Consider the following 27949-nt stretch of genomic DNA (forward strand, 5'->3'; position numbering starts at 1 on the left):
AAATTGTAAAATATGTAATAAGCTTCACTGAACACCAGCATAAAGTTGCTGTGATAGTAAATATGTGTAATTATCTAGTAGTCATGTTTGATACAGACAGGAATGAACTTGCACTGAGAAAATGAAATAAGTGGCTCTGCATAATAAGTGTACACAAGAACTAAAGTATTTGACTGAACAGCTGCAACGGAGTGGAGATTATTTCAAAATAAATACAATAATCGCTAGCTATAAAAATAAATATGTTTTCTTCTATTGATTCTATCTTGTTATAAGTAATATTATAAAGAAAACTTCAGTTAGGACAAAATAAATACTCCTTTTTGGAATTTATTTAGATCTGTAGTTGATGTAATATATATATTATTTTCCATCGTGATCCCAGTAATGAGTTGAATAACAAGCTTGTCCGTTCTCCTTCAGCTCTGGGAACAAAATTCTTTGTCGTCTTGTCTGGAAAAACAAATGGAGCTCATCAGCCCATAGTTAAAAAGCTGAAAGATATCGGCCAAACTGAGGTAGACTCATTTGATCAATGTGACTACCTCCTGGTTTTCTGTCCAATCGCTTCCCGTGTTGGAACCGACATCAATGAGACCCTCAGCAAAATATCAGGTAAGGTACAGCTTTGTCTTTTTTATACTCAAGTTACCAAAGCTTAGGGCTATAATAAACTGCCTTAAGAAAATATATAAAAAAAAACAACAGGAGCGCTGATCCAGGAGTACCTTTTATATTAAAGAAATGTAAAACAAAAAACAATAAAAGAGTTATTGTTCCTTGTGACTGCCAATTTACTGAATGAATTCACCAGAAGTTCCTTATGAGAGGTGAACAGAGACATGTAGCTGAATGAAGCTGAAGTGAAAGACAGAGATGAAGGAGCTTAAGGAGAAAAAGAACTGACAGGAGCTCAAAAGAGAAACAATACTGAAGATGGTTGAACAGAGAGAGAGCTAAAGAGAGCTGAAGAGAGACATGGATGAATGGGGCTGAAGAGACAAAGCTAAAAAGAGACAAAATGGAAGACAACTGAAAAGAGAGATTGAGCTGAAGCAGCCAAAGAGACAGACAAAACTGGAGACTGAAAAGAAAGACATTAAATGACATTGAACATCTTTTCATTGATCAGTAGCTCCAGGATTTTATGACCTGATACAGTTTGCATCAAATTACATAAATAAACAGCATTTTGCTGGTGGAAATGAGCTGCTGAAGACAGCAGAAGAGAGAGGCCGACCTAAAGAGAGCTGGAGGTCTTTAATTTGCTCCATTGAGACAGAGAGGAAGTGAGAGAGCTGTAGGAAAGAGCTAAAGAGAGACAAAACAGAAGACAGCTGAAGAGAGAGTGTCTGACTGGCACTTAATCATTATAGTATACAAATTTAGAAACATAGAAGCTTTTCACTTGTTTGTTAAAACTGGATAATGATATTAATCCACCTGGTCAATGCAACAGGAAGCTTCTGCACCAACGTTTCTAAACCACTGGCCTCCCTTCTTCATTTCAGACGTTAAAAAAGCCATTCTGGTGGTAATGCACCACACCTTCAATCCCAGCCTCATTGTAGCTGACAGCAGGAGACAGGTGCAGAAGCCCAACATCCTCCTTACTGTGGACTGTCTGTTTTATGAGGGCAAACTTCTCAAATGCAACCGCAACAATAACTCAATGACTGACATTGAAAGGGTTGTTGGGACGCCCGTTTCTTGGATAACTGTTAAGGTTTGTTGGTCTGATTACATATCGTCATGACAATGAAATAATTTTCCATAGGAATTATTATTTAAGCTTCATTCTGGTCATAATTGTCTTTATTATTTATTTCAGAACGCTGGGTGGAAAAACATCCTTAACAGTAAGTGAAACATTTTCAGTTTTCTTAAGTAATCTTTTATCCTTCTGTACAGTGACATAATTCATCTTAGGAAGTGATACTATCGTAGGATTGCACAGATATTTAATTTAAAGTGGTTTATGTTTAACTTTAAATTATGTTTTTTTTAGAGATGGCCTGTTAAATGCTTGAGGAATGATACTGTTCTTAGTTCATTTGTGACTGTTTGTCTTGTGTTGTTTTTGTCTTTTAGGGTTAAAGATTCCTCTCCTCATCTGTTCAGTTATTTTGATTGTTTTATTGCCAGTAATCATTTGGAGAATTTCCGCTGCTTTAACTTAACAAGACATTCAGTTAAACTGGCTGGAAAAATCAATACAAATCAATCAAATCTTTGAAAAATCAGCTATGTAGTGTTTTGTAAAAGTTTGTCTTGTTCACACTGATACCTAAAAACCAATATAACATGAATATCAGTTCTGTTTTGCAAAATTTTTAGTTTTTTATTGTTAATTTGCAAAGAAGGTTTTATACTCCTGTTACTGTTTTTTATGGATTTTCCAAATTTTGAATTTATTTACTATTTATTTTTCTAATATATTTCTGACTCTTGTATTTTCCATGAGTCCTAATAATTTAAGGGAATACATCAGTTTCTGACAAAGATATTTACCACTGGACAGATACAACAGGACAGTGTGAAGTCAACAAATTCAAGTTCCCCTTGAATCTGTATTGGGGCAAAACCAAAATGTTGACCTGCTTCCAGGGACACGGAGAAGGTAGAGCTGACTCTAACAAATAAGATGCAGCAGAGTGAAACTTTAAGCTCCACGACTAAGAAAAGAAGATATCTGGATTATTGCCTTCATCTAACGACAAAGAGACACTGCAGGAAAAGAAACGTGGAGCTGAAAGCTACCAAAGAAAACTGAAGGTTGATTGTGGAGGATGAAAGACAATGGATGTACTGATGGAGGTATGAGGATGACGTCTTTTGCACCAAATGTTTTGAATCAATAGAATCAACAAAGTGAATGTAAGAGGTCTTTATTTGCATTTCATAAAATAAAAATTAAGCACTTTTTAAAAAGTATCTCATGAGAATATGTATTGGTATTTGTGCAAGACAGAGAAAAATCTACAATCACAAACTTCCTTCAGCATTTCTTTCTGTGACGTTCATAGATATGTCTATTTAGACAAGTCTTCCTTGGTGTCTGGAAAGCAAACCATTTCAAAAACCTCCAGATTTGAGTCACAATGCGCCGTTACCTAGCAACCCCATCTGAGAATGGGCCATCACCTAGCAACTCAAAATTGGATCCAGCTGGTTTTACTGCTGTTCAATGACTCCTGGAAAAGACAAGCATTTTGTTGTTGACTTCCCATCCAGGAATCACCTGCTGCATTTTTGTTGGCTGTACAGAAGGCTCCACTTCTGCTTGTCAAAGATGCATGGCTGAGTAATTTCGCATCTCTTTGCAGCATTTTCATTTCTATTTAACTTATTTTCCCCTCTTTTTCTTTCACTGCCTTCCTCTTTCCTCTCTCATTTAAGCCATCGCAGCCATTTTCATGGGCAAGTGTAAACACTGAGTTAGGTCAGCAGCAGCAGTTTATTTGGATTTAAAGTGACAGAGGCCCTAAAACGACTCCTTCTGAAAGGAGCTGAAAATATGCAGAAACTAGCAGATTGAAATCTCATCATCTAAGAATGATTTTCTGCATAAAATTGTAATGAACATGTTTTGTGTATCTAATAGATTTATCCAAACCTGTTCAAGGAAGCACGATAGGTCACCTTTAACCGTCTGATTATTTATTTTCTCAACCATGATGGCATTGAATCCATTTTATTTTGCTTCCAGTTTCTACTCCACAATCTGAGCTCTGCTGTGCTCACCACTTGATGACAGCCCTGCATGGAGCAGAGGAGGTCTGGTGTGCTGCAGAGTGATTAGTGGGGTCACACCTCTGGCCTTAAAAGGCGAAGCAGAATACCAGCAGCAGAAGCCCCCTCTAAAAATATCTCTGGCTCTGAATGCCACGTGAATGCAACAGCACCAATTAGGTTCACAGTTTCTCAGCTGGCAGTTGAATTTTTCCATCAAACTCATGGAAAAAATGTTACATTAAAAGATATTAACACCTTGGACACCTTGTGGTCACATGGTGCAGCAACGTGGGCCGGTGGGGTAAAGTTACCTCTCCTCACTTCTGCCTTTTGCTTGGATCACTGCAGCGGTCCCAGTGGTCAGTCTAATTCTGTCTGAGCTGGTCGGGTGGAGGAGGGGGATTGCTGTATCTGCAATCCCAGGCCCAACCTGCCAAAGGGCAAAGACACCGACTGTCTAAACTTGGTCTCTGTCACTCTGTCTCTCCAGCCTTTTCCTCTCGTGTAGAATTAAAGACAAACGTTAGAAAATATCTGGACTTTTTGTCCGTCTGATAAAAGAAAGGAAGTTCTAATTTACAAAGAAGAGTCTTGTCTTGGCTTAAGAGTTTTTCACGCTGGAATACCTGGTAGGATTAAATCGTTCAGAGGAGTGAGGAAAATCCCGATGTTTTATCTTCATGGAAACATAATCTGCCCAAGGATTGCCTTTTCAGAAGGATTTTAATTCTGGAAGTATGACTGAAGCAGCTGAAGGTAAAGTTTTATCTCAGTTTGAAAAATCTACCTTCTGTATTTTGCTCTGGCAAAAGTTTTGTTGTTTATAAATCAAACTAAGGGTGTCCAAACTGTGGGCCAGGGGCCATTTGTGGCCCCAACTGCACTTCAAGACTGATGCAAACTTGTTTATTGAACTTTAGATTTTTGATCAGGGTAAAATTATTGATGAACATAATGTTAAGTACAACAAAGTATTTTTTTTAAAATAACTTTTATAATAATTAGAACAGGTTTATTAAGAGACTTTTACTGCAAAGCTGACTTTACTGCATCCAAATCAACCTTTAGTTAATTTAGTAAGCCTGGTTAAATATAGAAGGCAAATTGAAAGAAAGTGACACAAATTCTGTTCTTATAACTGAGAACAAATTTGTTCAACTGGATTTTAAAAATAAATCTCTTTCTTTTAATACAACAAACTTGCAAAATCCTTAAGTTTTAGATAAACTAACAACAACAACATCAGACCACCTCCTTTGCTTAATTTTAGTTTATATGTTGTTACTTTTTCAGTATTTATTGTTGTCGTTCCACTAAAGTAGCCATGTGTGAACCTTTGACAACATGCTTTGGAGAAGAAGTGTGATTACCAAAACATGGCTGAAGAGTTCCTGTTTGAAAACAAATTTTTTCACTATTATCACATCATAAAACACAATAAGTCACACTGAAATGTTTCTTCTCATATCTCATCGTTATCCATGACAAAAACTTTTAAATATTATTTGAAGTTTTTAAAGCAACAGTTTCAAAGAGTTAATGGATAATTTTTTTGGTGAAAAACAAAGAATGTCTGACAGAAAATAATAAACCTAACATTTTATCCCAGACTATAGCACGGGTTTTTCTCACGTAGATTAATAATATTGATATAAATAGATAAACCAGTTATAAGTTCTTTATTTATAGCAGTGCATTTTGTTGTATTTATAGTAATATTTTATAATTTCCTCAGGCTTACTTTGATAACACCGCAGATAATCTGAGCTGGGCTATAATGGATACCTGGTAGGATTGTAGAAACCATAGATGGACACAGATCAGCTGTAAACTAGAGGATTCATGTGTGGATGACTGAACAAGCCTTTTAAAGCAGGTTTCAGAAACTGGTGCAGCTTATCCAAGCCTGCATGAAAAGGCCACAGGTTCAGAGGTCGTCTGAAAACAAAAACATTGATTTCAGGAAGGCTATTTCTGAAAGCTCAAGAAGAACAAATTTAATCCAGAGCTTCGTTTTGTCAAATAGAAGATTAAGTGAAATTACTTGAAATACTTTGCTGTAGTGGAGTTCAACTGGAATATTCTTGCTTTGCGTCAAGAATAGGGTATCTGCAGGTTTCAGAAAGTCAAATTTAAGACCTTTTAAGACCTTTTTTAATGACATTTAAGGCCAAAAAATAGAGGGTGATTGAGGGATTTTGGTATATTACGCTACAGATTCAATCCCCATACAGCAAAGTTTAAATGTTTGGGTTTTTTTGCACTTCATGCACCTTGCTTCCTATGGTTTGGCAACATAAGAGAGCCAGTGGCAAAAACAAATGCTGTCCAGTCGACTGGCCATAATGTTGCACTTACTCATGATTAAAAAAAGTTAACAAGCTATTTAGCAAAGTTATATTAGCAGCTAGCTACTGGTAGCCTCAACCATCTTGAGTCAAAAAGTGGAGATGTCTCACAATTTCCTCAAAGAAAAGTTCAAGGTAAATAAATGTTACGGGACTAAATAATCCTTTAAAGGACAAAATTTAAGAGCTGTTATTAACACATTTAAGGCCACCTTACATCTTTCTATTGAATTTAAGACATTTTAAAGCCTTAATTTTAGATAAATTAATTTAAGACAAAGACTTTTTAATGGTGCATGGATACAAAAGTCAAGAGATTTATGTTCTGTTTTATTTTGATCTAAATGTAGAAACCTATCAGGATCTTTAACTATAAATGTCAACACGTCAACCAGTCACACTGACAATCACATTGAAACAAGCCTTAAATTATTTTCTGTCATGGTTGTAGAAAAACCCAAAAATGATGAGATTGATACTATTAATGAAAAAATACAAATACAGTCGTATGAGGGGAAAACTGCATTGGAACAGCAGGGATAAAACACTAGAAACCAACAGAGACTGAAAGAAAATGAGCAGCTTTAGTCCTACGGAGCTTGATTGCTGGATCGCGAACACATGGCTGATTGTAAACAAGGTTCAGCTGTGAGGAGAGACCAGGCAGGCAGACTGAGGAAGAGAGAGACGGCAAGAACAAAACAAAATGCAAAAGAATGACTAACCAAAGAAAGAACCAGACAAAGATAAGCACTAAAAAACTCAAACAATCCAGGATCCTGACATTTTCATTTGAAGAACCTTAGAAATATTATATAGTCTCATTGAAAGAAGATAAGATTAGAAAATATTCTTTAAAATAATAAATAATCCAACACCAAGACGTACTTTGGAATCAAATCAGAATTGCTGGACAACATTTGAGTCGGTGATGCAAAAATATCAAAAAGATGTAGGAGTCTGAATAAATATTTCTTTTTCTTACAAAAACGCTATGAATTGATTTGTACACTAAGCCATCCACCCACATCCTCCCACAAAACACTATATTCACATGCTGTAGCTGGCGTCCAGACTCGATCTGTGGGAATGGGAGCAGAGCGTGGATTGTGGTTTGTGTTCAGAGCTGCTAAGCTTTCTTAGTCAGCAGTAATGAAGAAGCTTGCAGTGGCCGCCAGCAGTGAGCTGAGGAGAGTCAACAGGTGGCTTCAGCTGGTCTGACAGACACACAGCAGCGTAAACGAATGATTAGGATACCGCCATGAAGCCATGATCCATTCTTCAGGAGCAAAAATGCAAACTAAGGACGTCTAACTGGTGAATACAACAGAGGGAAACCACAACTGCCTCGTCCTTGCTCTCTAACTTTTTTCCCTAATTAGAAAAACAAAACAAAACAAAGAAAACCAAAACAAAAGAAATTACAGCTAGAAGCAAATTAAAGTAAAGCACAATGCAAAATACTGAAAATCTGTACAAAAACCCAGGATTGTAAGAAAAAAAAAAGCTCATTCGTATGACGGAGTATTCAATCCAGGCTAAGAAAATCAAAATAACAAAATTCAGAGGATAAAGCCATAATATTATGAGAATAAAGTTATTATATTGTGACCTTATTCTGGTAATATAGAGATTTTATTCTACTTATATTGTCTTTATTATCCAAGTATTCTGTCTTTATTCTGAGAATATATTATTAATTTAGATTTTTTTTCTACTTTTTGTCTCATGTGATCCAGCAGATATTTTTGATATTATGTTCTTTATTTTTTGATTTGACTATTTTTTTTTCTTCAGCTCGATCGTCAGTGACAACCACCATGGTCATTGACGGGAAGGCCGGAGAGGCCGGCTCGACGACTCTCCGGTCGTCAAAGAAAATGTTTACAGACGACCTCTACTCTACGTTCAGCTCCCCTCTGGCCTGGATCCTGGTTCTGGCACTAATCATCACCTGGACATGCGTGTTCATTATTATGTTTGATGTGGCCGATTATAAGACCATTGCAGGTAAAAGAAGAATGGTGAATATTTGGTAATAACGTTGAACTTATTGAATATTCCTTGTTATTTGATGCTCTGTGGTTCATCCATTATTTTCTAGGATTTTAAAGATTTTGTTATTTTTGTTTCCAGTTTGACTTCACCTTTGTTTAGAAAGTAGTCACAAACTAAACTCTGGTGTGATGTTTTGCACTTCAGGTTAGATTAAAGCAATTTCAAAAAGTGGATAAAACCGCTTTGCAATTATTGCATTTACGAATATATTAGTTATAAGCATTAATGTTTGGAATTATGTGAAAACATATTTTATTTTGGTAAATAGGAAGAAATAAATATTTTTTTTTAGTCTTTATTGTATGTTTTATCTTACTTCAGGGAGAAGCTGGCAATTTTAATATTTGCAGGAAAATTTCACCTGGAAAATTTTCCTCAATTTTATCATATTAAAGCCATTAAATTAGGCTGCGTAGTCTCTCAGCATTGCTTATTATATTTGAATAATAAATGAGTAATATTATTGTATTATAACAGAGTTATCTATTCTAACACTATTAAAAATCTCCCATCATTCATTTCTAACAGAAAGACTCACAAGAAACTGATTTTGTTTAGTTATTTCATGTCATTTTAATTTACACTGACAGAATAATGCAAATTAATGTACACATCAATAATAATGTTTGTAAAAGCTATAATAATCAGTTTTATTGTTGAAAAAGACTGGATGCATGTAAAACCTTACCATCATGTTGGTTTTACTTTCCTTTCTCACTAAAAGTTTTTACTCATCATCCCTGTTTTTCATCCAACCAGATCGCCCTCCTGCTGGGATCAGGAAGGTTTTAAAGAGTTCAGGGCGCAGAGGCAAGACTTCTCACCTGCAGCTAACTTAGCAGATCCCTAATGCTTCTTCTAAAACTACTAATGGCTTCATATAACAACAAAACATAGCTGCTCTCAGATGAATCCCTCTGTTTTTAATAGGAGATGCATTTACAAGCAGTTTCTGGTGCTTTAGCAGCATTCTGGATGTTTAGCTTCAGTGGAAGAAATGGATATTTGACTCTGTCCTGATTTTGTGCATTTGCTCACATACAAAGAAATGAACAGTCTCTAGTTATTGTGATAGTGAGTTTTAATTTAGAGAGACAGAATGAAACCGCTCCAAAAGAAGGAAGCGGACTATAGCGCAAGGCATGCTGGGTAAATACAACCAAAACAAACGCTAGCTAGAGCCTAAAGCTATAGTGAGAAATGGCTTGTTGTCTTTTTGCTGGAGAAAAAAGAAATCCTACAACTAAAATATGACACCAGTCCACTTTTATTTTCATTTTGTGAATCAGGCACTTCCTCAGTGTCTTCTTTAGAGGTTTTTGTGTTTCAGTGGTTCTTGGTGCAGCGCCACCTCAGGTGAGGAGGGGAACAGATTTTTCAACTATAATAATGGCATAGTAATTATTGACCGTTCATTAGTTCCCTAAGTTGGCAAACTACTGAATAATAATATATACAGTCATATTAAGATTATTTTAAATGTTCTGTAGAGGGAGGAGTACACTGACTGCATTGTTTTCTGATGTTTGTAGTTTATTTCCTGAACTTTTTTGGTTCAAACATTCACAAAACCCATGAATGAAGTTTGATCTGAAAAAAGAAACTGTGGGTTTTTGAAATAATTGAACTTCAGAGGAGCTTGATTCCAATTAGTTGCATTGATTATTGATTTCTGATTAAGCTAATCGAGCTCCTCTGAAATCCCTGTTATATATAAAGCAGTTTCTGACTGGAGCTGATGGCTGAGGATTTGAAGGATTTGTGAAATGCTTCTTTATGCAGCATTATGTTGGAATGCGTCCTGAGGAGGTTAAACTGGAAGATGGGTTACCCTTACCTCCTGTGATGTTTTAGGATCCATTTCTTAAAAGTTCTTGCTGCCCCACTTTCAGTTTAACCCCTCAAAGTGGAACTATGTCCGTCTTGAAGAAAATATTGCTTATACAGAAACTCGTATTGTTTGAAATTATTCAGTTTAGTTACACAATTGATGAATATAAACTAAAATCTTTGTGTTCTTTGCCTTGTTGACCTCTGTACTCCCCCAGGAGGTCTCAGTAAGTTCGGTTCAGATCCTGTGAAGGTGGTGAACGATGCCGTGGACGAATCAACAAACATTATTAGCGCCATGTTCAGTTTCGCTGCAAACCTCATTGCTCCAGACGAAGAAGAAGGTACACTGAGTTCTTCAACACAAATTACACATTGCATTTTAATAAAATAGGAATCATATTTTGTATTATTCAAGCATGTTTGAAAAAGAGTGCTTATAGATTTATTTTTTGATCAAATTTTCAACACATTCATGTACAACACATTCATTTATCTTCCTTTGCAGGAATGCTGTATGCGGTGAGGAAAAAAGGTTTGTACTATGGCAGCTTCATAGAGAGTCATTCATTCTTCCTCAATCCTACATCAAATTTTACCTTCTGTGTTCATTTTTTGTGTGTAGCTCAAACAAATGGAAAATCTACTTCAATTCAATATTTCTAAACTGTTTAAGAACTTCCTAAAAGGAGAAGGGAATTAGCAGCAGATTTGGATTTTAAAAGAAATTTTATGCAATCACAATATGAGTATATGTAAAGTTTTATCGAAAAATGGAATGTGGCAAATTATAATGGGAAATTTTTGATGGTATTTCAGAAATTAGCAGATTTTTGCACAGTTTCGTCAATTTATAATTTATTTTTGGAGATGGACTCTACGTTATTTGTTTGGAAGGCCTCCCTGCCATCACCCTAATCTAATCTTTAGCTTCTAGAAAGATCTGGTATCAGATTCAAGTCTGTTTCAGAAGAAAATGGTAAAATTAAGATTCAAATTGGGGTTAGCTTCTTGAAATTAAAATCTAATAAAGTTGGAGAACTACAGGAAAGCATTCACATCTAGGATCCAAAAATTTCAGTCTCTGCCCAACGAAAATACAATGAAACAATTTGTAGCTTAAATAATTTACACAAAAAATGCTAATAAAACAATTACAACATGACAGCAGAAGGCTGTAAGCCATGGATGAGTTCTTGACTTGTGTTTATAGAATTTGAGTTGCAGCAAGTATAAAGTTTAGAGACACTGTACATGGCATTTAGCAGGTTAAATTGGGGCTGGGAACCTCTGATTTAATACACATAATAATATTTACATCTAAGCTTCTTTTATTTATGAACCATTTCAAAGAGTCAAGATGGTTGGATGAGGAGGAGGAGGAGGAAGGTCAGGTGAAGAGTAAGAAACCAAAAGGTATTTGAGTTCTTTGGGTGGGTGAAGTTTGGATTCTGCCATAACAACTAATGGAGATAAAAACAAGAGATTCTTCTTCTTCTACTTTCCTTTAATAGTTGTGCTTTTTCATCCTTGGTCATTATTAACTAGACATTTAATATTTCCCTCCAAAATGTCCAATTAATTAGATTTATATTGCAACATGTGAAAAAGTATCTACACTTTGACTTCATTGTTCCAGTTTCTCGATTGACTTTTAAAATGTTTTATTTGCTTTTGTAGGAGAATTTTTACCGCCAAGAAGTAAAGGTATGTTCCCTGAATGCATTTGATCATTCTATCTGCATAAGCAAACGTCAACTGAAAAAAACCTGAACTGATACAAAAAGCACCAAATTTAAAAACATAATTCAAACTTCCATCAAATTTCTGTAATTGTTTAACGTGTTGTTGTTGTAATGATATATCACTTAAATATCATGATATGTACTTGATTTTCTTTCAACATCCTCATAAAAATTTAATCTGTGGTGCCACTTTTTTTCTATTGTTTGATTTCAGAATATTAAATTAGTCTTCAAGAATTTTCCAGGAGAAATAGTTTTGATTTCTGCTTTTAATTTATTATTATTATTATTATTATTATTATTATTATACCTTATGCATTTTTACAGTTATAGGAATGCAAGTTCAGACAAAACTAGAAAAGGCAGAAGAAGCAGCAAAGGAAGAGGAAGAAGAGGCCTCTGAGGGGGAGGAAGAGGAGGAGGATGAAGATGAAATGGAGGAAGAGGAGGAAGAAGAAATAGAGGAGGAGGAGGAGTATGATGAGGAAGGGGAATATGAAGAGGATTATGATGAGGAGGAGTATGAGTATGAATATGAGGAGGATGAAGAGGACGATGAGGAAGCAGAAGAAGAGCAGGAGGAAGAAGAGGAGGAGGAACAAGCAGATGAGGAAGAGGAAGCAGTAAGCACTGAAGAAGTTGAAGAAGAAGAGGAGGAGGAAGAAGAGTTAGCTGAAGATGAGGAAGCAGAGGAGGAGGAAGAAGCTTTAGCTGATGAAGATGAGGATGCAGAAGAAGAAGGTGAGGAGGAGGAAGAGGAAGCTGTAAGCGCTGAAAAAGTTGAAGAAGGGGAGGAAGAAGCACTAGAATCTGAAGAAGATGAGAAAGAGGAGCTAGAAGGAGACATCCAAGAGAAGGAGGACGAAAAGGAGGAGGAAGGAGAGGAAGAGGAGGAGGATGAAGGAGCTGAACTGGAGGAAGCTGGAGAACCTGAAGAGGAGGAAGATGATGAAGCTCCTCCATCAGCTGCAGTAGAGGCTGAGGATGATGAAGAGGAGGCAGGAGAAGAAGATGAAAAAGAAATGAAGGCAGATGCTGCAGCTGCTGATGAAGAGGAGGAGGATGATGAAGAAGAAGCTGCAGCTGCTGATGAAGAGGAGGAGGATGAAGAAGAGGAAGCTGTAGCTGTTGATGAAGAGGAGGAGGCCTCTGATGAAGCTGCACCTGTTGATGAAGAGGAGGAGGCCTCTGATGAAGCTGCTGATGAAGAGGAGGATGCCTCTGATGAAGAGGAGGAGGCCTCTGATGAAGCTGCTGATGAAGAGGAGGATGCCTCTGATGAAGCTGCTGATGAAGAGGAGGAGGCGTCTCCTGAACCCGTTTCCACCTCAGATGATGAAGAGGCGTCTCTGTCTCCTGATTCCGACGTTCCCGTCGTCGTCATAGAAGGCGATGAAGATGCGCCACTGCCTGACGATGATGATGACATTAAAGATGAAGAGGATGACAGCAGTGACGATGCGTTTGTGGATTCCTCAGAAATCAGTGACTCAGCACTTCTGTCCAGTGAGGAAGATGATGAAGATGACAGACTAGCAGCGACGTCAGACAGCGATGATGTCATCGCAGAGGACACTGAGGAAGACTTGGATCTAGATCTTCCTCACATAGCAGTTTCTAGTGATGAAGATCTTAAAGTTAAAGATGAGGAAGATCTTTCTCCTCTACCACCTGTCGATGATGATGATGATGATGATGACGACGTAAAGGTTTCTGAGGAAGATGAAGATGATCTGGACCAATCAGATGACGTTTCTGTGGCTTCCTCTGAACTGTTTGCAGATGATGAAGATGAAGGTAAAGATGAAGACCTTGATAAGGACGACCTCATTGACCTTGAGGTTGATGAAGATGAAGATCTTATCAAACCTTTACAGGAGGAAGAACAAGAAGTAGCAGAGGAGGAAGAGGAAGAGGCGGACGTTCTTCCTTTGGTCAGCTCAGACAGTGGAGTGTTGGGCGACGAAGATGACGACGATGATGAAGATCTTGATGAGGACTCTCTGAGTGATGATGAAGATGAAACCGAGGAAGACGATGTTGAGACGAGCTTCGATGATGAAGAGGAGAAAGAAGTGATAGAAACATTGGTTGAGACAGAGGAAGACATTGATGAAGCCGAGGATGACGAAGGTGAAGGTGAAGAGGAAGATGAGGAAGATGAAGACGAGGAAGATGATGATGGACTTGATGACATCCTGTTGTCTGGTGAGGTTAAACTTTCATTTCCTCCATTTTTTAATCCAAAATATTCAAACGTTTGACCATAGATTTACAGTTTTTGGGAAAAACTTCACAAAATGACAGCAATAAAAAATAAACACTGAAATTTATAGAATTAAAAAATTATTACCAAAGTCATAAATTCACACCTTGTTGGGCTTAACCTTTTAAATGTGCTGCAGTTATGTCTATTGCTCTATGGTACTTTTTTCTTCCACTCAACTTTTCCTTACCATGCAGCAGTATGCAAACTGTTTTTAGTTTCTTCTGAGAAACTAAGCTATTGAATTTCATTGTCTGTAAGTCCTAATCATCAAAATCGATAGAAATAAATGGCTGAAAGTTACCAGTTTGTTTAACAAATCCATTTCGTACACAATAAACTTGAATAAGTGAAATAAATAAACTTATCGACGATCCTCTAGTGTATTGAGGATCATCAATAAGTTTCTGCAACTGTAGAAGGGTTAACCTGACTAACATTGCTTGAAGCCTAAAAAATGGAGGCTATAAAGTTGTTGATGTTTATTAAATCAGCACCAAACTAGCAAGAATTTAGCCCTAATGAGTCGACTCGGTAAGTTATGAGCTGCCTCTAATCCAATGAGATCCATTTCGTTAAAACAATAATGACAAAAAAATAAATAAAAATAGATTGGTTGATTTTTTAGTGTTTAAAATCAAAGAAAGGAAATAACTAAATGTGTAACAGAAGCCCATGAAGCTGCATGTGCGAATATTATCTGATATTTAGGAATCTGAAACCAGATTTAATTCAGCCACAGTCATGTCAGTCTTAAAGTTAACTTGTATTTATAAAGCGATTAAAATCACTCATTTAAAGTCATTAAAAATATATATAAATATGTAGACATTTGATCATTTACAGTATCTAAAATTAATTAATTTTAGTAACTAATTTTAATGACTAATGTGCTTTTTAATTGAAGCCGCCATTGCAGCAGCGATCACTGGCCAGGAGGAGGCAGCAAAGACTGCTGTAGATGATGAAGAGGCTGAAGCTGATGAAGACAAGGTGGAGGAAGATGAAACAGAAGAAGCTGGTAAATATCAGCTATAAATTATATGAAAAACTGTCTTTGTATTAAATTTTTAAAATAAGAGCAATGTAATCACTTAACGAGAGAAAAAGACTCAAATTAAAACATACGATTCATATTTTAAATAATTTTACAGACTAAAACTGCACCAGAACTTCTGATAGCTCTTAGGATGATCTCACAGTTTTTTAAGTTTGTTTATAACTGTGTAAGTGTTTTGTTTGGTTCCCATCAGAGACCAGCCAGCCTGCTGCTCCTGAGGAGAAAGATGAAGAAGAAGAAGCTGAAGAATCTGTTTCTAAGCCTCAGAAATCCATCGACAAATCCGAAGACAAGGAAGAGGAGTACGATGAAGACGGAGACGAAGAAAAGGCCACAGTGGATGTGATTAAACCTGTGCCTGAGCCAGAGGAGGAAACACGCAAAACAGAACCAGCAGGTTAGAAACTGAGCCTGAGGAGGTGAGTTTTTACCTTATTTGTTTTTCATGTAACTTTAATTTGTGATTTTCAGAGTGTCCCTGCCTCCATTCTGCAAAGACAAAAGAGGCTGTCACCAAGACTGCAGATAAAAAAGGTTTGTTTGTATTCATGGTTAATTCATACACAAAATCAAACATGTTTGATTTTCTCAGTTTAAACTTGAGCAGCTGAATTGAATCTCAAGTGAAGGGGAGTATCATGAACATGAGCCGTGCCTTGGAAAAAGTATTTATATCTCCTGAACTTCGAATACCCTGAAGTCAAGTATAAGTTTATAACTTATACTTGACAAAAATGCAGGCAGTAGAATAAGATTGCTATTTAATGTTAAGGAAAAATAACATGAGATGATGAGGAAAACATGGAGGAAACGAAATGCAACAGAAGGAGTGGACAGTGGAAAACAACAGCTGAATCTTCATTGACCATAAAGTTACGCAAATTGGAATTACAAAAATAAATTTGCTTAATGGAAACGCACAAATTTTTTGCTAAAATATTTTTGTGCCAAGATGACACCATCTTTCAGCTGTATCGAAATTAGTGTTTTTTGCAAAACTGCAATGCAAACACCTTTTTCACATCACACGAGTCACATGATCAATAACCTGATGTTGCTACTGGTGGAAAAAAAAAGAAGACGACGACAGTAAGGGGTACGAGGATGTTTGTAAATTTCCCATCACATGTTTCTTATTTAATGGAAACACTGCAATTACAAAATTGTGTTTTTTTGACATTATTGAGAAATCAACAAAGTTTTGTGCACATTTGTAACTGAAACTCAGCTGATGAGAACTGAAGAGCTTAGTTACCTAGTAGGAAATGTGGAAATGACAAAGCAGACAGAAGAGCTAATCATAGGTGAGTGGATGCAGCCGAATGGTAGACTGAGGGTGAGGTGAAAAATAAACAAAGAAAAAAATAATGAAGGAGAAAGGAACCCTAAACCTACTATAAACAATAAACAGAAAGAAATAGTAATCTAACAAAACAAATCCAAACAATGAGGATATATGAACTAACATGATGGATGAACTAAAATTGAAAGATAGGACAAAAAACAAAGAAATTAACAAGACAGAAAATAAAATACATTGAAATTTGTGATTGTATAATGACAAAATATTAAAAAGTTCAAGAAGTATGAATATATTTGCAAATCAGTATTAAAAAAAACTCTATTTTTGATATTTTTAGGATTTTAATTTAGTATTTATCTGTTAGATGCTCCCAGGAGGGTGTCGGCTGTGCGACGGAAAAAAGGTAATTCTAAAAAAATAAAACTTTGTTTTAATAAACAACCAAATTTTTCCAAGTACAACAAAAATAATAGTTTCTAACTTATAAAAGTTTATAACTTGAAGGAATTATTATGATGCATTGAAAACTATGTTGAAAATCTATTTTTCCTGTTCATTTATTTGTATTTTACTTTAAGAACAGGAAGCTGTGAAGAAGACAGATGAAAAGCCAAGAAGACAAGGTAATACCAAACACTATTATATATGTATTGTGTAGGCATAATTACTTCATCTGCGCTCCGATGTTTGGTCCAGCTCTTCCTAGATTTCCAGCTCTGGAGCCAAAAGCCAGGAGAATCCGAAGATTAGCTCCTCTTCTGAAAGGTATCCAGAAAATATGAACGTCTCAGTTGTGATGCACACTTATCGATAAACTAGTGCCAGGCAGCAGTGACATTATTTTAATCCGTTGATGAAAATATTAATATGAATTTTATTTTATAAAGCTAAGATAAAACAGAAGAGCAAGATGTCAAAAACAGGTAAGCAAGTCAAGTACACACTGTTAATACAAAAGAGGGGATATTATTTTTTCCCCCTTAACTGGACTGTATTTTATCACCAGTGATGGAGACCAAGAAACAGGAAGAGACCACAGAGTCTGCACAGGACGGTAAACAATTAAAATTATATTGTTTTTTCCTCTTTTGTTTTCTAATTAATATACCAAGTAAAAAAAAAAACCCACAAATTACATTGTTCTCCAAATTTTGTGGCTACAGATTTAGTTTTTTACTTTGTTGATTTTCTAATCCTTATTAAAAGCTCAAGTATCCTAAACATATTTGCAAACCCCGGCTCTTAACTGAAAAACTTCGTAATCACACCTTTCAAGACTTATTTATCAATTCCTCAAAAGAACAACTGTAAACTCAGAAACCAGTGGAAGTAAGTGTGACGCAGTATGTGTGCTCGTTTTTTGTTGCATATTTTATCAATGTTTATAGAGAACAAGCATGAAAACAGGTCAAGATTAAATATAAGAACATTTTCCAGTATCTGGTAAAGATTGACTACAATGTACAACCGACTTGTTCTGACGTAGACCCTTAATTAGTTTTAACTTCCTGTTTGAGTTGTGATGCTTTTATTTTGAAGCTACAACTTCCTATTTAGTTGTTAGCGCAACGGCAGTTTAACGGCAATCAAAAGAAAGAAGAGAAGTTGCACCGTTGATTATATGTATCTTGTTATTCGCAGCCCCTTGACAGAAGCAAAAGGTATTTATGATGCAAATAATTATATGTTTTAAATATTGTGCGACAATCATTAAGAAATAATTGGTTTATGATCTACATATAGCGGCCTAAACAGGACTAGCTAAACCTGCTCTGGGTAAGGCTAATCACCATGGTAACCAGTAACCGTGCTAAGATATCCGGAAAATCCCGACTTAATCCGCTGTCCTGGTTTGTAACTATGCATGGTCCATAAAAATAAACAAAAAATAATTCTTCGGTCAACTAAAGAAGCAAACATAAGGAAAAGAAAATAATGTTTACATTTCAAATTTGAAATTTTGAAAGTCAGCAGTTAGCATTTTAAAGCTCATTCAGCCTCAAACATTCTTGCAACACAACTATAGTGATCCATTTCATTATCTACAATTAAAACCAGATTGAAACACAAAGCATGATTATTAAGCTAGTTAAGCATCTGATGTATATACAAGTCAAAGAATTTATTGATTTTCAAACATATGTACATAAGATGTGATTTTGACTTATATTTGGCAGCATGTGTTAAACAAAAGACCTTATATGATATATTTGGACATTTTCAGACACATATTTTGACTTTCTGTATAAAAGAAAAAAAAAAAGCAACTGACCTGAAAAGTTATGTGAACTTCTATCCTGTCTATTTGACTCCAGGTAGTTTGGATTACGGTACATGAGGAAACTTTAATATGCATTTAATTTTTGCTGCAGTCAGTCCCTGCAGACCTGCTCCAGTTTACTGCCCGGCCCCCCCAGGATGGTACGGTAGGTCACCCTCTAATAATAACATACATGAAATGCTTAAAAATCTGTAAAAGACTGGTTGCATCATAATTAAGTAAGCCATCTATGTTTTCCAGTTCATCACATCGTCACAGACAATCCGTACCCTCCTCCAACCATGTCAGGTATTCACGCTGATGGGGGATCAACTCTGATCTGGTATTTAGCATGCAGTGCGGTCATGAGCAGCTTTTGTTTTTTTTTCTAGCTCCCTCTGCTCCGATTGTGACCGTTCACCCTCCAGCTTCTCCATCACAGCCTCCATATCAGCAGCCTCCTCCTTCACTAATGCAGCCACTCTATGCTCACTATCAGCCATATCAGCCACCAGTGCAACCTGCAATGCCACCTCCTGCAGAACCTTCTCCATCAGTACAACCAGAACATCCAGAGGCTCCACAACTGGAACCACCGGTGGAGCCTGAGGCACCGACTCCAGCTGCTGAAGCTCCGCCGGCAGCAGCTGAAGACCAGGGTGAGGAGGACCATGAAGATGATTAGTTACTATAGGTTAAAACAGCAAAAATTTGAAGAAAGACATGATTACACAAAGAGAAACACAAAATACATATCAAGTTACTGTAGTTCCAGTTAAAAAAGTTTTAAAGCACATATTGAATGATGAAAAATGATATTGTTTTTCTTTTAGAACCAGAGAAAGTTGTGAGAAAAGCTCCCTCATTGAAGAAAGGTACAAACTATTTAACAAATTAAATTTGCAGACATCAATATTTTCCTCCTAATTACAGCTGTGAACAGAAATTATGTATTTTATTGTGTTTTTTCAGCTGCAAAGAAAAAAACTAAGGTTGCTGATTCAGTAAAAGGTACTGGATGTTCTTCTGCTTTAATTCACTGAATCATTGGGATGTTTCCTGAAACTAACTGCAGCTCCAGCATGTGATAACTGTAATATAGTGGCACAAAGTGCTCTGCGTGCATTAAATAGGCACAATTTGCCTTCTGTGGTCATTTTACTGCAATTATTCTCTCTGAGTGAAAAAGAACGAGACAGAAAGAAGCATTTTCTGTTTAGCTTCGGTTAACACAGTGACTTTATGACTGAAAACTGTTCCATTATAATAAATGCTACGAATTAATTACATAGAAATTAAAATGAACACAAATGTTTGTTTCTTTAGGTAAAGCTCCAAAAAAAGAGAAAACCAAACTTTCTGCTGAGGCTAAAAAAGGTGAAGTGTATGCTTAGAAAATTGATAATATAAATATTTTTAAAAATGTTGCTCATTTCAAATGTACTGTTTCATCTACAGAGAAGCTTCCAAAGGAGAAATCCAAACTTCCAGCTGGAGCTAAAATAGGTAAATCTGATATTAGCTGAATTAACAGGCTGTATGCTTTCAAAAATGTTGCTTTTTTGGGTCAAATTTTATCATTACTTTCTAGAGAAGCCCGCAAAGGTCAAATCAAAACTTCCAACAGAAGCTAAAAAAGGTACATTAAATATTAATTAATTTATTAGCTGCATGCTCTTGTTTTCTGTTGTTATTTGGCTTTTTTTTGGTTTTCCATCCATAGAGAGGCCTGCAAAAGAGAAAACCAAATCAAGAAAAGGTTAGCTGACCGAGTCTGGCGTTGTCTGGGTTGTCATTACTAAATGAATTGAGATGCAGCCTAAAGAAAATGTCAGCAGTGATACAGAAACATGATTTTTTTAAAGCTAATCCCAACAATTTGCTCATAATGTTAGAGCCTGCAGCTGTACAGCAGAAGAGGAAATCAGCGCCTAAGAGGACAGGTAACAACACGCACCGACTCAAATTAATATGCATGAAGTCAGTCATCATTCACTGCAGTGACAAGAGAGATGATTGTTGATTAGAAACTAATTGTTTCTGTTCCCCTCCGGAGCGCCGGCTGTCAAGAGCAAAGTCAAAGCATCCAAAGATAAGAAAGGTGCAATTCTGATGATGCATGAACTCCGCAAACTTTTCCTAATGGTTCATGGGTTTTTTTAAGTAATTGAGTTTGACCAAGTTTCTAACTGAATTTAAAACTTTTCCAGTCCAGTGAATGCAGATGCTAATGGTTTACTTTTGTATAAATGAGTAAAACATGTTGTGTTGGACAGAACCAGAATCACGTTCACAGCCTCTGAGACTGAGGACGAGACTGGAAGCTGACAGGAGGACAAACGTGACGGCTAGAGCTGAGCCAAAGAAACCAATCAGAGTTTCCTTTAAATCAGGTAACTTCAACAAAAACAAGGCAGGTTTAACATAACGGACACTTTACTGTTCTTAGTGGTTCTATAAATAATCTTTTAGGAAAGCCAACCATTGTTTTTCTTGTCTGTATATTTTCCATATAAGAACACAAATATAATCTTGTCTCTGAAATTTCTTACATCGAAGTTCAATCATAGAAAATGGCATTACAGATTTCACGTCATTATTTATTAAACAGATGAAACGTAATAATAAAAGTTCTGTCTGAGAAACCCCATGATTGAATGGAGCCATCTTTACTAAATCTCAGTAGTTGATCAGTTTTTTCAGTCATTCTGGATGATTTTTGTCCATTGGGACTTTATAACATTATCTAACTTCATTGAGGTTAAACATATTTATTTTTGAAAAGTTAACCGAAAGTCCCACCAAAACATTTTAATTTGTTGATTTCTGGACTTTGACTAGGCCGTTGCATCACCCCAATTTGTTTTCTGCTGATCATCCAATTAAAGGCAGTGAGATATTTGATGTTTGGCTGTAAGAAAACATCCAGAGGAGTTCATGGCCAAACCAATGAGAGCAGAGTTAGTTTAGTTTATTTCAGATATATTCACATTCAAGTAAGTATAAGTAGAAACTTATTTGATTCTAACCCTTTCTTTTATACATGTCTTACTTTATACATTATTCTTTATTGTTGTTGTCATCCAGTGAATGCAAAAGAAGTCCAGATCATCATTCCTCCACCACCATGCTTCACAGTTTTTTCTGTAAAAAGGCCAAACATCTAAACTTTGGTCTTATCTGTTTCTGAAACTTAAGCTATGCTCATATATTATTTTTAGCAAAGAAATTAGCTTTCTCATACGTGTCCTTCCAAAGTAGCCATGGATTTTGTGCTTTACATTTATTAGAAATAGCGGTTAAATTTATATTGTATAATAAAATGTATTTCAGTTTTAAAGCCGAGAGTGGGCAGGATGAAATGCCGTTGACCTCACTTTAGTCACAATAACTGAATCCTCAAATGATGCTGAGAAGAGATGGAAAGCCAGCAGAGTTCAGTAATGTTAACAGGCTGAACACATGAAATGGAAAAGGGGAATAATTAGACAGTGGGAGTGGGAGGAAACGGTCAGAAAAGAGTTGAGAAAAGATTACCAGAAAATTCCCACTCAGGTTCATAATGTGTAGATTTCAAAACAATGTCTAACTATAGGAGAACGAGCGGTGTGTGGGTTTGTCTGTTAAAAAAGACATATGCCGATAGCTGCATCAAGCGCAATCAGGATGAAACACAAATATTTATCCCCAGCAGAATAACTAATACATAATGTATTCTAAGAAACAAACCAGTGACCGTTTAATGAGCAAATACAAATGGTTATGATTCAAATCTCACATTTCTTACGAGATTATTGGCATTTTTATGTGTTTATTTTGACGTCTCAGAGAATCTGGCTGGTAAAAAGGTGTATGGATTATGTGATTAAAGTTGTTTTCTGCCAGATAAAACTAATTGAGGATGTGCTGAGGTGCAACACAGAGGGAGTGTAAACGATGATGGTGATGCGTTTTGCAGGATATAATTGGGCTTTTTCTTTTCTGTTACAGAAAAAGCTGCAAAGACTAAAAAGAAACCAGTCAAGAAAGCTGAAGGTATGGAGTCAGAACATAATAAACGATTCCTCTGAAATCCTGACTTTAAACTGATCAGCATCTTTTCTCAAACCCTAGATAAAGTCAAACAGCCACCAAAAACTCGTAAGTATGACCCAGTGGGCATTGTTTGTCACTCTGGAGAAAGTTGAGATGTTTTGGGCCTTAATGCATAGCAGCAGGTTTCAATCAAATCAAACAACACACTTCATAGCATCTATAAATAATGATAGGGTAGCAGTGATAATTTGGGTTTGTTTTGCAGCCACAGGACATGAGCACCTTCCAGTCTTCCTATATAACCCTATTTTTGTCTAGGGACAGATTTAGGGCCTTTAATTTGATAAATGTACAATAAAATGGCTGAAAAGACCCGCAAAACCTGGAATAATGGTAATATGGTAAAAATGTACCTTTTATGACACTCATTAAATCGCTTTGATAAAATGTCAAATATAAAAAAATATCATCCAGAATATATTTATTAAATTTTGTGATTTAACATTTATCTCTGACTAATACAGCGGTGTGGGAGTTATTTTTTATTTTTGACAATAATAATTTTATGTGTATGCTTTGTTACTAGCGAATGGGGAAGACGCTGCTTCCTGTAAGGTCTGAGGTATAAACTATGTTCTCACCTTATTTCCACTGACTGAACCAGTATGAGGAGATGCTAATGCTAATGACAGCACAGTAAAAGAGTTTTAATGAGATAATTTAACTGAGACGAGATTATCCACATCTTTAAGGGTGTTGAATTATTTGAAGAGATTAATGTTTTACAGCATTAATAACTGGATAGATTAACCTAAGAGCCAAAACTGATTAATCTCCTGTTCATAATGAGTCATTCAGTGGATTTCCAACACCGCCCTGAGTGTCCCCACACTTCTCTAATATCTGACAGAGATCCTCCTGTTTTCTACACCTGTTTGATTTAGACTGATAAAACAAGAAAAACCAGAATCTGTGGTAAAGTACTTTAAAAACGACTCCAAGAAGTACTTTAGTGATGTGAAGACATTTACACTTTTTCTTAAAATTGACTTTAATCAGTTATCCAATAATTTGAATTATTTGATATATGCATATTTTTTGGATCTGTATACATTATATTTTAGTTTTGAAAATATAATAAAATATAATATATTTTAGTTTTGATAGAATTGAACAGATATTTACACATTGCTGTGTGATGTTAAGTCTTACCATAGTAGGTACAAACTTTTATATTATCAAAAGTTTTCAGATACTAAACTGCTCACAATAATAACAATAATAATAATAATAATAGGTTTTACTTCAGGAGATTCTGCATTTCTCCTGGTTTTGTTCTTTGCTTATAGCTTAAAGTTTATAACCCCAGGCTGACTGGTGGAAATGACAACTATACAAATAAATATGGAAAAATAGACATGAGAGATGAAAAAAGGTTTCTTAAATGTATCAGTTTTGTTTTAAATATTTTGTCCATGCGCAAACTTTCCAACAAGTTTCATTAAATTTGCTTTAAAACACTGATCTTTAAACTAATCAAAAAGCCAAGAAACAAATCAAAGTTGTCAGCAATTTATAAAATCTCCAAGTGTGAGTGTTTCTTTTTATCTTCACTGTTAAAGGTTTTTGAAAAAGCAACTTAATTTTTAAGAAGTTGAACTTTGGAATAAGATTTAAGAGGCGAAATAATGATTGTCGGGGGAAAGAAAATCCACCTTTTCAATTTTTTCTGTTTATAAGCTTGCAGTCACTGTCTCCATTTCCTCCAATTATGATGAACACATAATTCTTTAATCTCAGTTTATTATGTTTGACTTTTTGCAGAGGAGCCTGAGACTGAAGACAATGTTACAGAGAAGACCGAAAAGAAGAAACCGAGTAAGATCTGCTTCTGTAATTTAATTCAAATTAAAAGATCAACAGTAGTCAATAATGGTGGGCACCACTAACTAAAAGTTAGTTGTGCTAACCCTATATTATAAACATTATAATCATAAACATTATTATTATATTAATGCTGAAGTATTACACCAACATGCTGGAAGCTAATGATGAAGCACTAACTTCATTTCAAATTATGTCTGCCGTAGAAAGATTGCAACCATCAAGCACCAATTTCATTTTGACGTAATTTACATGTTTTTTAATTCTTTTAGATATTGTATTTATGTTTATATCTTCCTCTCTTCTTGCTTCCACCACTGATCAAAACACACACAGCATCTCACCTTCTTTTCTTTCCAGGTCAGAAATACTTCCAGTGCATCTATTTCCCAGGAAAACACGCACACTATCCTTTACGACCTTTCACCCCGGCCATGTCTCCCGCCATGTTGTCCCCTGCTGTCCGGTCGATGCTGGAGCAGCAGAGAGCAGCGGGACACTGACCTGACTGACGGACAGATCTCTAATTCTGTGACTTCCTCTGTCTGCGATTAAAACACAGGCAAGAAAACAAAAAGAGGACAGATTTTATTTTTAATTTAGTGATTTATTCAGTGGTTGAGCTGCTGGGGACACTTATGAGATGTTCTCAGTCTTTTGCACCCACAGCTGTACTTTCACTGCAATATATTGTGTCTAAGTTTAAGATTTTCTTTGCAAATACATAAATTTCCAATCAACCCTTTGTTTTTTTATATAATTTTTACCACAAGTAATTTCAAAGCTGACAGTTTTTACCTTTTTCTGCTCCACTACTAAATGTCACAGCAGTGACCTGCGCTGCCCCTGTTCACCACAGATCACCTGTGGGTGCAAGAGATTAGCATGCTAACAGTGAAGACTCCAAACCCAGAGGCTCCCACTTTTATCCCAGCAGCAACCCATCTCCAGACATCCAGCAGTAAAATCCAGCTGCATGGTAATAAAAACTGAGAGGCTCTCTATCAGAGAACAGGATGATATCCTGGTTTAACCTTTAAATATTTAAATTACAGGCATTTCTCCTTTTATAGTTCAAATCCCAGAAAACAAGCCAATTCCTTCCTTTTTTATGCTATAAAGTAAGACCCAATTGCAACGCAAAAAGTTAGGTTTTACAAACAAATGCATATATAAAACTAATTTTAAAAAAGTATATTAAAGAGAGCAACTAAACTAGAAAAACAAAAGTTTCTGTACAAAACAAATTGGCAAAAATGAAAAGCAGTGCAATTTAAATATGTGGAATTAGAACTTTGTAATGTGGAGATTTCTGCTTACTTAACAGTGAGAGTCAAAATAAACAATAATATTAAGAAAATTGGTAGTTATTTATATATGTTATCAGTAAAATTGGAGATAAAGAATTAAATGTACACAACATCTGAATTATTCATCATTAATATTTTAGATAAAATAGAACCTTGAAATAATTATATTTCTATTATGCATAAAAAAATACACTTAATTACTTTTTAAAAATCCATATTTTATTCGGTTATTGGAACCTTTTACCTCAATGTTTTTATTAAATTGTGGCACCTTCAGGCCTCCGTAGACAATGGTGGAGAAGCTGCAGGAGTTTTAGCGTGATGCGTTTGGAGACGGGGAAACTGCAGGACAACTTAGACGTGACCAACTGAAGCGACGTTGTGATTGAATGTAGTTTTATCAGCCTGTGAACCGGGCCCGATGCGCCGTCGCTTTTTTACCTCGATTCTTCTCGGTTCTGGTGATGCGACTCAGCAACAAGTTCACCGTTATGGTTTTATGACTTACTGAGCGCTGCCAGACATTTCCTTCTGTTGTCTTATTGAATAGAAATCTATGCTACTGTAAAGGAACCAAAAGGGAGTTTCTACTCCCACGATGTTTCACTCCTGATGGTTCTGTGCACATGATTATTATCAAAGAATGTGGAAATTAAATAGTTTATGTGACAGAATAGTCCAGTTTACTCGTACTGCTGCAAAGGGACTAAATAAAGCAGTTTGACATGTGGGACTGAATGCGGATAAGCTGTGCCGAATTATGCGCCAGCTGATCTTTCTGAAATGTCAACAATACAAACAAAGCAGAGAAAACTATTAAAATGCAGAGTTTAGTTTTGTAAACCTGCAGAGAACTTCTGTCATCTAAAACAGTGAATGCCCGACAATTTAGAGTTTTCTGAGGAATGCAACTCCAAACTATTCACAGAAAATTCACAGATTCAAGGATTCATTTCTTACAGTGTTTCTAAAATATTTGAAAGAAAATGCAGGTTAGGAAGCTGAAATATTTTGACACAATCCTACTGGTCGTTCGCAAAGCAGCCAATCCAGAGACGTGCCATTTAATTTTCTTGGCACTGACTGGCTGACCAGAGATAAAGGAGACTGGATAAGTGCTAAGACATTATTCTCTGTGCATATTAATGAATATTAAGGTATATTTAGTGTTTGAACAATGAAAAATATGCAGTTATAAGAGTAATAAGAGACGGGCTCAAGTAATTTTGCTGCTTGTTGGTGACTTTGGTCCCTAACCCATAAATACTGGGGATCCACTGTAGAATTACCAAAGACTCTACAGTGAGATTCGTGGACAATGTGGACATTTCTGACAAGTTTTCCAAAGCAGCTCAAATGTGTAATTCTTTGTTATTTTTGAGTTTGCCAATTACCAGTTTGCTTAAACTTCCTTTCAGAAAGTCCGAAAGTTTGGGTGGGAAGTATTATTTTACATCTGCCAAACATCTGGTTTTGGTTTGCTTTGATGCATTTAACCCTCAGGTTTGTTGAAAACTTTGGAGTCCAAATCTAAAATGGGTTCAAGGAAACTCTGGTCTCAGTTCTTTACAGGACTGGACTGACTACAGTGAATGTGTTTGTTGGCGTGGCCTTAAATCACACCTGTAAGCCAGGTGTTAACCTTCAGTTTGTTGTAAATGTCGTGTTTGCAGCTTATATTTGTGTTATTTACATTAACACACAGTACTCACATTGTACAGCTGCAGGTATATGTATTTTTATTTAATTATTACTGTAGATTAATGTCAGTGATGAAAGGACAGACTATGATGTCATAAAAACAAACAGAAGGAGCAGACGTCAGTGCAATCTGATGTAAATATGTTTGGTGGGAAACTTAGTTGAAGCTTGAATATGTTACAGGTTTTAAATTCATGTTTGATTTTGTTAAGGTGAGTTGACTTTTTATGCATGTTGTTACATTTTATCACAATACTTTGCCTTGACGTTTTTGTTTTATTTCTTCTTTCTTTTATTTCACTGTTAGTTTTTCATCTGCAGAGGAATGAGCATTTATTGATCTTAAACCTCTGAGACAAAAAAATGTTTGTTGGCATTTTTCCAACTGTGAGCAGAATAAAAGTAGTAAGAAAT

General features: G+C 35.9%; 1 protein-coding gene across 3 annotated transcripts; it reads left to right on the forward strand.

Moving 5' to 3' along the window:
- Nucleotides 1–3937: 3937 nt before the first annotated feature.
- LOC116734042 (triadin-like) lies at nt 3938–27949 on the forward strand. Of its 3 annotated transcripts, XR_004342161.1 has the most exons (32): nt 3938–4491; nt 7881–8093; nt 8901–8951; nt 10190–10315; nt 10480–10506; nt 11652–11678; nt 12044–13924; nt 14890–15003; nt 15236–15439; nt 15514–15576; nt 16710–16748; nt 16924–16968; nt 17042–17110; nt 17233–17268; nt 17352–17399; nt 18718–18771; nt 18867–18914; nt 18998–19264; nt 19439–19480; nt 19578–19616; nt 19932–19982; nt 20064–20111; nt 20197–20244; nt 20329–20364; nt 20501–20548; nt 20662–20706; nt 20882–20998; nt 22596–22640; nt 22719–22745; nt 23227–23262; nt 24465–24518; nt 24885–24902. XR_004342161.1 is itself a non-coding variant. In XM_032585162.1 (31 exons), exons 1-31 carry the CDS (start codon nt 4473–4475, stop codon nt 25025–25027), a joined length of 4074 nt encoding a protein of 1357 aa, XP_032441053.1. In that variant the 5' UTR covers nt 3973–4472; the 3' UTR covers nt 25028–27949. The 3 variants fall into 3 exon arrangements, 2 of the variants coding, with proteins under 2 accessions (XP_032441053.1, XP_032441054.1); XM_032585162.1 differs by lacking the exon at nt 23227–23262 and having other exon boundaries at nt 3973–4491; nt 24885–27949; XM_032585163.1 differs by lacking the exons at nt 8901–8951; nt 23227–23262 and having other exon boundaries at nt 3974–4491; nt 24885–27949.

This window comes from Xiphophorus hellerii, chromosome 15 (genome assembly GCF_003331165.1).
Source record: "Xiphophorus hellerii strain 12219 chromosome 15, Xiphophorus_hellerii-4.1, whole genome shotgun sequence".
In the NCBI taxonomy this organism is placed as follows: domain Eukaryota; kingdom Metazoa; phylum Chordata; class Actinopteri; order Cyprinodontiformes; family Poeciliidae; genus Xiphophorus; species Xiphophorus hellerii.